The following is a 12,997-nucleotide window of genomic DNA, read 5'->3' as shown; positions in this document are numbered from 1 at the left end:
AGGACTTTACAAGCGATTAATTATGGATATTCTTCTGGCATGAGTTTAGAAGGAACAGTTCTAAAAATCAGAAAGTTGTATTTAATAATTTATTTCCTCACCCCTGAATTTTACAGCGCTTTGAGCTTCAAGATTCAGAAAAACACTTGTTTCCCAGGAAGATTACTGGAGTAGAAAGTGTACATGGAAATAAACCCTTTAAGGCTGATGTAACTGTCCAAATTGGTGAAAAAGAAGTGACATTCCAGGTATGAATTTATATATTCATCAAACTATAATATGTTTTTAAAAAACACTAACTTGTTTTCATCTCTTCAAGAATTTGACACACTTGGTAGTAAAAGTCATTTGCACAGAACATTTTTTTTGGTAGAATAGCACATGGTATTCATTGGAGATGCATTTAGATATTGGAATACTAGTTTGTGGACACACATTATTTTATTTCTAGGTAAAGTCAGACTTTCCTCCATGTGAATCATTACGGTTTGGATGAAAGAAAAAGCCTTTCTTTTTTTTTTTGTTTTATTGGATTAGAATAGAAGTGAGTATTTATGATGCTCTTAATGCTGCTTTCACTTTTTCTTTTTGTAAAAACAATAGTGTGTCTTTGTTTACACTTCAAATAAAATCTAATGAGTGCTTGGTAATGTTCCGACACAGGATGTTGGGAAAATGGAACAAAGTAATCACATCAAATATGATTAGTTTGAGTTTTGTCCAATGAAGTTTATGACCTGCTAGGTGGTGAAATAAGTACTTAGTCAGGAAACAGATGCTGATCTGAGAATTTGAAGTTAATGTTGAATTTGGAGAGTCTAGAGAGTCTGTAAAGAAAGCGAATTAGTGGGAGTCAGAGAGATTATAATAACATTGGCGAGGAATATCCTAAGAGAGTTTTTACCATGACAAAATGAAGAGGGAATAAGGAAATAACAGCAAATGGGAATTTTTCAGGAAGAGTTGAGTCTGTAGGAACTTGAATCAGTTCTTTTCTGAAGCAAAGATTTTTGGTTTTGTTTGACATATGCTCTGAAAGTACTTCTGCAAAATGCCTCTCTTATGCTCCCTGAACAGGAGAGTATAAGTTTGCAGATTAAACAGTTTTCAGAATAGAGCAGGAAGTGGAAATGTAGAGCAAGAGCCTTAACGTGGTGAACAATTTAATCTCTCCAAAGCTTGGGTCAAAGTAGTTCCTTCAGATTCTCACAATACTAATTGCTCTATCTCTTCCATGTTTCTCTGACGAGCAGTGAATATTGGTAACTTCTTACTTGTCTCTTTCATGAACAGCCTTAAGTTCTTTGCATATCCTAATGCTGTAATTGTATTGGTTTACATTTGGTTAACTTTTTTCATGAAGCGTGGGTGAAAGAGTTTGTCTATTAGAAAATAGGGGGTTTAATTTTGTGACAGTGACAGTTTCTAGTTTGATGGATGTCATCAGCAAAATATTACAGTAGTTTTGGACAGGCATAACCTGGTTCACACAAAGGTTAGAGTTATCACACTAGAGCTTATTCAGCATTTTGATTTACTTTTGTTTTCTTACAGGTTCCAGCTGGAACTGGAATGTTAAAAAATCATTGTCGATCAGATACTTTCATAAGGACTTCCAGCCATAATCAACTGTTGGCAGAAATGATGCAATCCCATATGGTTAAAGATATGTGTTTGATCGGAGGAAAAGTAAAAATTTAAATTTCTATTCTCCCTTCTTCCCCATGATCTTTACAATAGAATCTAATTAATAATTTTTAACTTTTTAGGGCTGTGGCAAAACAGTTATTGCCAAGGAGTTTGCTGATATACTGGGATACAGCATAGAACCTATCATGCTATACCAGGTAAGCATGCTGATGATCATGCTTTAACTATGGTCTTAAACAGCGATTTTCTCACAGCACTAAAGGTGTTGGGTGTTTTTGCAAGCCCTGAGCTCTGTCAGGCTTAAGAGCAATGTCATAGCCAGTGGTCACTTAGTACTTGTTTGGAAAGAATTGTCTGTCTTAGGTCGTAGTACACTCTAACCTCACGGCATAAGCTGAAAAATTACAATATTTGAAAGCAGAATTAGTTACTTTGCTTACTTTTCACACAGAGATCACATATGTAAGGTTGTCTCCATAACCCTGAGGAATGAAAGTGCTTAAATAAAATATAAAGGCAAGGGTCTCCTATGACCTTATGAGTCAAAATACACCAAATATAACAGGATTTACAGTTCTAACTGATAATTGGCAATGCTGCAGGTAAACATTAATATCAGGTTTAATGCAATATACTGGTCTCTTTCTTCGATCTCTTTTCTGCTTTAATTTTTTTCCCAGACAGTATGGAGACCTCCAAAGGAAGAAATAGCAGTGGCATCTGATTTGAAAGTGTACTGGCATGTGGGGAGAAACACTGACAGAAATGGGTGGCGAGATTAAAGGGCTGGAAAAGTGAGAAGAAAATAGAAAAGAGAAATACTGATGATGATGATGAGAAAAGATAGTCCATTCTATATTCTCCTGCACTGAGAACCTCCTCAGACAGGATCCCACTGCTGTTCCTTCCCCCTCTGAGAGGCTTCAGCTAATAAGGGTGAAACCTTAGAAACTGTCTGCATAACTGGAGTCAGACAGATGACTTCTGCCCTTTTCTTACGCTTTAAAGTGGCCAAGTGTGAGCAGATTTGGGTTCCAGGGCTACATATCCTCATCAGTGTTATGTTGTATTCACAATACTATACCTGGCTTCCCAGCAGTGCCTACTATCTTTTGTCTAGTGGCCTATTGAAATAGGTGTATAGTTTCTGAGCTACAACTATGTGTCCAGCTACTCTGTGTACTTCTATCTGTACTTGTCACTGTAAACACAGTTTAAAATCATCCCAGAAAACTAACTTCTGCAACTTGACAAACCTGCTTTAAGGGCAAGAACACCCTAACCATTGTATTGCAGCACACAATACAATGTTTGGTATTCACCAGCAGAATTAGATAATTTTTTGCTGAAAAACATTGCCACTATTTTTCAACTTCCTACCTTTAATTAGTGTGGCTTCAATGCATATGAGCAGAAGCCTTCATTTTTGGACTCACATGAGCAGAGCTGACAATGGAACTATTTATTTAGTAAACATCTTTCTTTGAAAGGGATCTGTAATTCCTATAAATATAAAATCTAGGAAAAGATTTGAGGTATTTCTCACTGAAGTGAGTGTTTCCTTTGGTTTCACCAGGGTTTAATCAACCTCAGAGGAAAAGGGGTTTTATAGAAAGGCTTTTGGTGATATCACAACAGTATCAATAAAGCAAATAAATGACTGAAAGCTGCTTGTTCACTGTAAATTCCTGTGTAGCCAGGCCTAGGTAAGATCCACATATGTATCTATACATATAAATGTTTTCTAATGTACAGTGTGTTATATAAACTCAAAAGTTTTTGCAAAAAGCAGTATGTGAACATACATTAATGTAGCTGAACTGTAAATAGAATTTCGGAATGCATTTGTTTTTCTAAAAATATATAATCTATGAGGGGCTTTGCATAGCAAAGTAATAGGATAATTTAATGATGGAACAAATGTTAAATTCATATGCTAATTCAGCAGTGAAGACTATGAAAGTTTGATAGTGCTGTAAATTTACCATATTTTTTTACTTGCATTCGAAAAAATGTCTTCCGGGGTTTTTTTTCAGTAAGACATCATACAGTCCTGAATCCATTTCTAAAATTAAGGGGGCTTTTCTTTGTTCTGTAGTTGTTATTTACTTTTTGATGATTTTTGCAGGCACAAAGATGAGTAGAGGGACATTTACCTTTGGTCTGAAGCAGTAGCAGCCCCGTTTCCACTCAGTCTGACTTAAGAAATTAATTATTGGAATTTTTTTTTTTAAATATATAGTCTTTACTTTTAGTATTTGCTTCATCATTCTTTGCAACTAAAGTTGATTGAAGAACTTGAATAGGGTGAAAAGGTGTATTTCTCTACACTGATTTTACAGAAAAAACAAGTCTAAAAGTTTTTGTGTTGTGAAGTGAGACTCAAATTTACCTAAAGCAGACTTTTTGGAACATAGATCATCTCTTGTACTAACAGTTGGCTGAGAGAGCAGTTCCTGTCTCATTTGTGATATCTGAAATCATTATATGGATTTCTCATTACATGCAGTTCCATGTAGGTAGATTGCTGAGAAAGGAAACTCATCCTGATTAAGAAAGGTTTGTTTTTAAGTTGTCTCTTAATGCAGTTAAGCAACAGCAGTAGCCAGTTAGTGCTTTGTGGACTGTAACTAGGGAATGTAAGTAGCATTTTAGTCCAAATGCTTGAAATAAAATGTTTTCTCCTCCCAGAATTTCAGAGGGGGAAAAAAGTAACAGTCAAAGTCATGTTATAACAGTTTTCCAGCAACTTGCTCCTTTTCTTCCCTAACAAAAACAGTTTTGTAAGCACATCACTAGTGTTTATGTAATGTGATGTTTTTGTTTCTAGGACATTTTTTTTTGCCTGACCTCATAATTTTTCTTTACTAAATCCTTCCAGTTTTTTATTTGAGAAATACTAACAAATGATGAGTCCAAGTATGTATAAAAAGCAGGAAACGTAGGTCCATCACCTCATAATTGCCAAGAACACAATTAGTACTACAAGCCATGGAGGCTTGTGTTGGTATAGCTGCTAGAGGGAGTGCAAAAGAAGTTATCCTACTTGATTTTTCTCCTAAATTTTTTTTTCCCTGTATACAAACTGCTCCAAAAAGTAAACAATGAAATGAAAAACATATAAGTTCTGATGACTACTACAAATTAAAATAAGCTTTGTCTTTCACAAGGCAATATATTGTTGTCATTGCTTTGTCCAAAATAAGAGGAATAATTAATTCTTATACTTCGGTTACCTCCCCTCCAATGGGAGGCCTTTTTTAGTATTAGAGTATTGTAATATTAGTTTTAATATCATCTATTTAGTGATTTGAATAAAACTTATTAAAAATTGAGTTAGAGTAAATAAATAAACACAATAAATCCCTGGACAGGTACTTAGCCATAAAATAAGTTCCTTACAAAAACTGTGCAGATGTTAGCAATGGTATTCCTTTTTAATCATCCCTTAATTGAATCTCATTCAACCATTTAAATCACAATGTTATATTCATGTTCTATTTCAGAAAATATTTTGCACAAAATACTCTTCTGAGTTTATCTGCAGAAAATTAATGCATGGTTCTCATTGTTGGAATTAGAGATGGACATGAGAGCATACAGGCTCCCAGTCAATTCATACTGTATGTTGTTTCATTTCTCTAGAGGTGAATTATCCAAAGGTATGTTAGTTAAATATTCATTACAGCATTTACTAGCTGCTGAATGCACAGTTCGTAAGCAAGTCCAAAGCTCACATTTTTTTCTCTTTTATAAAAATATTGTATGTCTAATTCATTAATAATATAGAAAAGAGTGAACACAGCGGTAAAACAATAGGATTACAACAATAAAAATATGGTATGGTTTTGTCGATTTGAATGTGAGACTTTAAATTAGATAAATGTGGAAACACTGAAGGAACCAGACTTTGTCCTGTTATTTTAGGGCTTTTAAGGAAATGTAGAAAAAGGAAATAATTCAGGCTGTATGACACAATGTATTCTATTTTTATTCCTTAAAGTTCAAAAGGTTTAGGGTTGTGAAAAAGACATATGCAAAAGCTACAATTACAATAAAAAATAAGTTTAAATCAGATTTTGGGTTGTGTTCACAGCACAGCCAGAGCAAGGAATTTAGTCTTCCAAGTCAGAAAATAACTATTCTGTCTTTGTTTCTTTCATGCTTACCTGTTGTATTGGAACATCTAACATATTAGTGCTGGAGGATATGCTAGATTTGTCTTTGGTTTTATTCCTTGAGTATTATTTTGTGCTAGGCTATGTACTTTTGATAAGTTCTACGTTACAGACTTGTTTCTTACCCTGTTCATTATTCTCTGATGCTTCCAGCAGCATTTTCCTCCTGAGAGGTGGAATGTCATGCTGGTTTGTGTTCAAGATTAATGATAGAATCTGCTCCTTCAGGTGGCTTCCATATGAAAGAAATTATTCCTGTTTGCTCCAGGTGTAAATTGCTGCCCCCTTCTGTGTGCAGGGCTGTGTACAAGTTGTCATATGCTTGTGTTTTTTTAAAGAGTCTGGGGGGAGAAAAGCTTTTGTTCTTGTTTCAAAGAGGTGATATTGGCAAGTCTAGAACTTGCAAAGACTATTCAGCATTTTGTGAGTAGCTTTGTGTGTGTACTGGTAATACTCTTTGGAAAAGTAGTTGAAGATTTCCTGCTAATCTTTCTTTATTCTTGGGAAGAACAGAATGCAGTTTTTTAAGGGGAAAGCATGTACTTGTAAATTAAGATAATAGATCATAATTATATTCTTCTGATGGACTGATACTTCCAGGATATGACAGCTAGAGATTTGCTACAGCAAAGATACACTCTTCCAAATGGAGATACTGCTTGGAGACCATCCCCACTTGTCACTGCAGCTCTGGAAGGAAAGCTCGTTGTTCTTGATGGCATTCATCGAATTAACCCTGGCACTCTAGCCGTGCTCCAAAGGTCAGGATGTGAGCTTGGGGAAGTTGGGTGCACGTGATGTGTGTACTGAGTGTGTGCATACTGTGACTGTAAGTTGCTGCTGGTGAATGTGGCTTTGGAAATTCAGGAATACTTTAAAGATCAAGATGAGCACTGAAGTTTCATAGAATATGTAGTGCTCATTTTTTACTTAAGCAGAAGCAATTCTTTAATTTTTTTGTAAACCTAAAATAATACAAGAAATTTCAGCCTGTTGTAAATGTAGAGTGTAAGTCTGAATTTTGGAATGAGCTAGATTTTATTCTAGAATTATGAGATCTAAAAATTAATAATATTTGTGCAACAATTTTAAAATGCAAGATTGTCAGAAAATGTTTGAAACACTTTTGAGTGCATCCTGCTTCTAAACAAGTATGTTATAACATAAAATATGTTACACAGCATACTTTATATTGATTGCAAAGATCTCTTTCTAAACATTATTTCATAATTCAATAAAAAGTAAATTAAACTTTGCAGAACACAGTAATGGCAAATACTATGTTAATAATTATTTATACTGTTTGGTCAAATTTTTATGCCATTTCATATGCATATATCATATACTGCCTTTTGCAACTCAGAGGACATAGTGAGCTTTAAAAGCAGGTTATAGCAAAAGCATTTTATTCTTTCTCTTATTCTATATATGTTATATGTATATTTGCCTGTGTTTTTGCCTTTTCATCTGTTTAGTGTTCCTTTCTGATTTTTAGTTTTGACATGTGCGTGCATTATACCTAATCAGCTTTGGCATATCACAAAATAAAACCTGGGTCTGTGTCTATATTAATCATTAAAGCCAGCTGAAAGATAGCATTTCAAGAGATAAAAGTATATTATTTGGTACAAGCATAACAAAAAAGCAGTTTTGTGCCATTTATGCACACTCCACTGGGAAGACCGAATATTTTATTTTTCATGTTCTTACCATATGGATTAAAATTAAGTTGATTGACTATGCAATAAAACTTGTGTATGTTATTTTTTCTCCATGCCTGGATGCATCTTGAGGTGGTATCATTTTTTTCTTTTTACTGAAGTGTGTTTTAACTGAGGTAGCTTTTAAAAACACCTTTAGTTGTTATATGTATTATAGAAATTAATCAAATTCAAGACAGAGTTTATTCTTTATTTTCAGACTAGTACATGACAGAGAATTGACTCTCTATGATGGAACCAGATTGTTAAGGGAAGATAGATACCAAAATTTAAAAGAAGAATTGCAGCTCTCTGATGAGAAACTACAGGAGAGGTAAAGTATCAGCTACAACTATAGAATGCAAACAACATTTCAGTTTTATAATTTTTTTGTCTAATAAAAAATGCAAAATGCTTTTCTGTTAAACTGATTTCTTTTTATTGCTAAGAGAAACATATTTTAAAATAAGGCTCCTCCTTAGCTCTATTTCTTTTTGTGGTATAGCAAAATTATATCCTGTTTAGAGTGCTTGAACTAAAAAGAAAACATTCAATAATCTTTAAGAGAAGGAGTTGGAAATTGAAAAGAAATTCTAAGTAGGTACAGATATAGATATAAAGCTTAATTTTGGAACATTTTATTAAAAGTCTTGGAAAATAAAGCTAAATTTAAGTTAAATACTACTTGTTACTTTCTTTTGCTTCATGAGCTAGAAAGCTGGTATTTAATTTACAATTAATATGGGGCAGGAAATCCTAAGGATGGGTTGGGACCCATTATGCTTATTCTTTTTGTTCCTTTACTTCCACTTGTCTGCTAGAAACATTCCATAGATAGAAATGTTATGCTGCAGGGTGTGCGTGTGCCCAAACTTTGAAGAGGCCTGATGGGTTTATAGCAGGGGTGCATTTGTGATACGCCACACGTTTTCTCTCAGTGTCTTGCTGAATCTGATTTTTTTCTTTGGCCTCCATAGTCCACCCTTTAAAAAAGCTGCTTTACTTTTACTTCCTAGTTGTTTCCATTATTCTGGTTCCCTTTTCAATCAAAATACAGTGGGTTAGAAAAAAAAAATAAGGCAAGAATTGCTCCTACAAAACCAACAATAAACTCAAACTTCATTCTAAGCCTACTTGTTGCAAATTCTGTCCAGTCTGCAGAGGCAATACACCTAGCTAGATGGTAATTTCCTGTATTTGTTTTATTTGTGTGAAGAACTATATAACAGGGAAGTGTTCTGTTTATCAGGATTTTAAGCACAGACTTTGAAAAGAGCAGCAAAAATCTCCAAGGGCCTATCTGGGATGGTATCCGTACTTTGCATCAGACTTTTTACTACAAAATATCTGTTGTGCCAGACTCCTCCCTGCTCTCTGTTCATGGTCTTGTCCAACATGCTTTCAGGCAGAATAGTGGTGGCTGTGCTGTTTTGCCTAGTACCCTTTAGTTTATTGCCAATATATTTCAAAAACTTGGATGGTTCATCACACATTCATCTTCAGAGCGACCACTCCTAGTGGATTAAATCTCTCTCACAAGAATAGAGATTTACATCTAGATCCTGCACATCTTTTTTTGTTCTAACAATGGCTGTTTTGGCAGTGAGCTCCCTTTAATCTTCATTATCTGTTAGACCATGAGCACTCTCCAAGCTGTCATCTTTAATGATTGTTCTGCAGACCCTTCTCCTTTGTGTCGCCTCTGTATCTACTTTCCTTCTCTTCAGCTTAATTGAGTAAACATTTTGGTTCAGCTGTTCAGTGGAAAATTTGCATTGTTTTGGCTACTTTGAAGGCTCCAAAAGTTGGGGTTCTTTTGCTTTCTTTGGAAGGCTGTCTCTTTCTTTCAGATCTCGATATGCTGCTTTTATCCAACCACTTCAGTATTTTGTGATATAAAGTTTCTGAGTTGCTAATCTCTGAAATATCTGTTTGATAGTGAGCTTTCACTCTCTAGTCCATAAGGAAAGGGTGTCTGTTGTACTAGACATAAATGCATTTCTGATTAGAAACAAACAGAAACCCCATTGTGTAGACATTCTTATGTCTACACAGTGTGACCATTTAGCACCATCTTGGATGCAGATGAAAATTCTTGCTCCTCAATTATTATTATGAAGTCCATTTTGCTGAGAATCGCTACTTCCTAGGTGAAGTGTTCAATCTGCCCTTGTTTTCTGTAATGACTTATTTAAAAAAACTAGGTTAAAGTAATGCAAACATGTGTCTGCTTCTTTGGTTTTGGCTTTGAGCTTCTTTGACATCACTGGATGACTCCCCTATAGAGAGGGTACTGTTCTTATCAGCCCTTGAGGAAAAGAAGGTGTTCAGGACCTCATCCTGATTTTGGTGTCTTGCATATTCTGAAAACATCACTGCCTTTTAACTGACTCCAGGATGCAATATCAATAATTGCTGTTTGATTCCAGGACTGTATTTGTCCTTGCTACTCATCCTTTTCAGCAGTAGTTATCAGTCACTACAAACTTCAGTACCTTCCAGTGTTGCAAAATCCAGCAGAATTAATCTATCAAATTATATCTGAGGTACTAGCATCTGACATAATCACAGATTTTAATCCCAACAGTGCTCACCATCCCTCCTTTGCCTGCAATAAATACTTTGGAGATTCTTTGGAGAAGCTACATAGAGTATGTTGTAATACAAATTATTAGCAGATTGGTTGAGCAAATTCTTACCCAAATCACAACTGGGATATGTTTTCCATATTGATGAGAGACAACTCTTGCTGCATGCCAATGACTCTGACTAGTGACCTTACCTGGGTTTCTGAAGATGAAAGACAGCTTTACTTACCCTGATTTGCTGGATTTGACTAAAGAATTTCAGTACGGCTGCTTTTTGCTAGGCCTGTGGAATAGATGATGTCATTCTCAGTTTTGTTGGGACTGAATCTGTAATGCTTGAGTGACACATTGTCTACCTGATTTTCCAATTAGTGAATATTAATATGTTCCTTCAGTTTTAGTGCCTTTAATCTTTAGTGCTTCAATGGTCAAAATATTCATATGTGTAGTAGAAGAGAAAGAAGAGGATCAAGGGGTTTGCTTGTGTTTTTTCACTAAAGGAATGGTATTTCAGATCATGCTGTGATCTTGAGAAATCGCATGCCTCTGTGTACAAATGCAAACAGTATTACAGTAGAGAATGTGAATATTCTTTAACTGTGATGATGCTATTATAGGTGCTGAACAAAGAGGAAAGTATGGTTCAGGTTGTTTTCAGTATCTGCACATTAGAGCACTGTTATTCATATGTTACATATTTGACAACATTTCAAAGTTTTATTACTTTTGTAAGAGCTAATAAAGTATATTTTGATTTTAAATGAAGTTACTTATTGTCATTGAGTTATATGTTCACTATTATTTCATTACATTTCTACATCTGTAGAAAAATTACCATTTTTCTAAGAAGGGCTTCAGGCTGGTGGGTACAAGAGCTCTTTCAGGAGTGACAAGTACAAGCAGTGCATTGCCTTTGGGACATTTTGGGATACCACTTGTCCTGCTGAAAGCCTGTAAGCTGCAAAGTAACTAGTGGTGGCCACAGAGTCCTTTTTCCTGTATTCTTTATTATGCCAATTTGGCTGTGAAGTTAAGTTAGCAAATGGTTGCAGAACTCATTTGCTCCTCTGAGGAAACTAAGAATTCATGTTCATGAGTTTAAGTAGAAGAAAAAAAGCTGTCCTTGAGAAAGTGACACATGGTCCTTAAAGATATTTTACATAGAAGGAAATTATAGCTGCTGATAATATATTCATTTAATGATTGTATGATTAATTTCCCTAACAAGTTCAGAGAGTTAAAGAAAATGTGTCTAAGGAGTGTGCATATCCAAGATTTCTGCACAGAATTTCTTTTATAATCATCCATTACTTCACCCATACAGATACTGTAAAGGTAGCACACAGCCTTTACAAATCAAGCAGTGAAGTGTTTGTTTCAGGCTGCAGTATATAATCTGTTTGTGTGGGTATACCCCCTCAGCACACACAGATGCTAAGTTCTCGGTGTGGTGAACAGATAGGGAGCTATTGTGGGAAAATCTAGGAATAGGTACATAATAGGGTAGTTCAAAAACTAAAAAGAAGTCTCTCATAACACATAGGTGGTTTTAATGTCTTGCAGACAGTGGATTTTTTTCTATGTGGTTAGGTTGAAAGGGAATGCACGGTAGATGAGACAAATGTGTGTAATTGTGGCAGGGATTAAAATTAACAAGCAATAGAATTTTTAATTGCTTAAATTTTTAAGCTTTTTACTTCATTTGTTGTTTAAGGGTTTGGCTTTTCTTCCAGTTTAGTGAATTTTAAGATAAAAGCATCTGTTAATGTTAGACTGTGGTGAAATTTAAAAGAAGCAGCAAGAAAATTACAATAGGTCATTTTGGTTCTAGGAATAGAATAATTCCTCACTTACAAAATTTTATAGAAAATGAGATTTATTTAATCATGTTACAGGAAGAAATAATCAAAAATATTTTGGTCTTAGAAAGAGTGGCATTAGAAATGCTGTTCTGCATTTTATTTTATTCTATTTTTTATGAGAAGCTTCAATTGCTCAGAGCCATGGTCAATAACAAGAAAATCCTTCCTTAAAATCGCTCTGATCAATGTGTGTGCTTTTCTTTGTAAGAGCAATGGTGGTAATCCTTGGCTGAAAAATTAAACAGTGATGTCAAAAGAAGGACACTCATTTTATTAGGAGAGTGCCTTGCTGCCTGTATTGTCAGTAAATGTTCAGTAGAGAAAAGGATAGACTCTTTGCATGAATCAGTTAACAGCAAATCTTCCCACTGTGTTTGAGGCTCATTAATTTAAAAGATGCCAAGTTTTTAAGAAGATACTCTTATTTCATCTTCATCTGTAAAACCCACAAGATTTCTTGTCATGTCAAAGATTTCTTTTCTGTGAAGTACAGCTCCATGTAGGAGCTCTCCATATTGTGTTCTTTTTGAGACTTGGTCTGTAATGTGATGGAACAACTTTGAAGCTCTTCAGTTGTGCTGATGGAAGACAGGATCTTAGAGAGCACTGCAGAACTGAGTCATTTATGGTATTTGTTTAATAATACACTTAGCCTGATATTTTCAGCATTGCAAACATCACTCCAAACAATAGGCTTTTGAAATAGCCAAATAGTTTTATTCATGTTATAGCCTGGAAACCTAAGCAGTGATGTTGTCCACGTCTAGAGAGTAGATCAGTGAATTGAACTGATATCGCCAGATTAGCTTGTTCTGACTTTGCGTCTCCTCTCCTCCCACTTCTTTCTGTGCCCTCTCTAGCAGTCCCCACCAAGCCCTTTGAGGACAGTGACTAGGAGATGACACAAAAGAAATGTGATTTCTTTACCAGGAAATGATACAAAAGAAAAACAATTCCTTCACCTGAAATGTTGACATTACTTCTTGTCTTCTCTTACGGTATTGCAGAAGGGCCAGAAT

At 35.0% G+C, this 12,997-nt stretch overlaps 1 protein-coding gene across 1 annotated transcript in view; it reads left to right on the top strand.

Moving 5' to 3' along the window:
• Positions 1 to 12,997, top strand: part of VWA8 (von Willebrand factor A domain containing 8) — a 187,725-nt gene that overhangs the window by 55,314 nt on the left and 119,414 nt on the right. The window contains exons 11-15 of the mRNA XM_021530815.4: positions 117 to 248; positions 1,555 to 1,689; positions 1,770 to 1,847; positions 6,429 to 6,589; positions 7,749 to 7,862. Of these exons, the coding sequence (XP_021386490.4) occupies positions 117 to 248; positions 1,555 to 1,689; positions 1,770 to 1,847; positions 6,429 to 6,589; positions 7,749 to 7,862 (620 nt within the window). The remainder of the gene's footprint in view (positions 1 to 116; positions 249 to 1,554; positions 1,690 to 1,769; positions 1,848 to 6,428; positions 6,590 to 7,748; positions 7,863 to 12,997) is intronic.

Source organism: Lonchura striata, chromosome 1 (assembly GCF_050655825.1).
Source record: "Lonchura striata isolate lonStrDom1 chromosome 1, ASM5065582v1, whole genome shotgun sequence".
NCBI lineage: Eukaryota > Metazoa > Chordata > Aves > Passeriformes > Estrildidae > Lonchura > Lonchura striata.
Note: the sequence above shows the minus strand (reverse complement) of the source record. Positions and strands in the feature narration are given on the sequence as shown.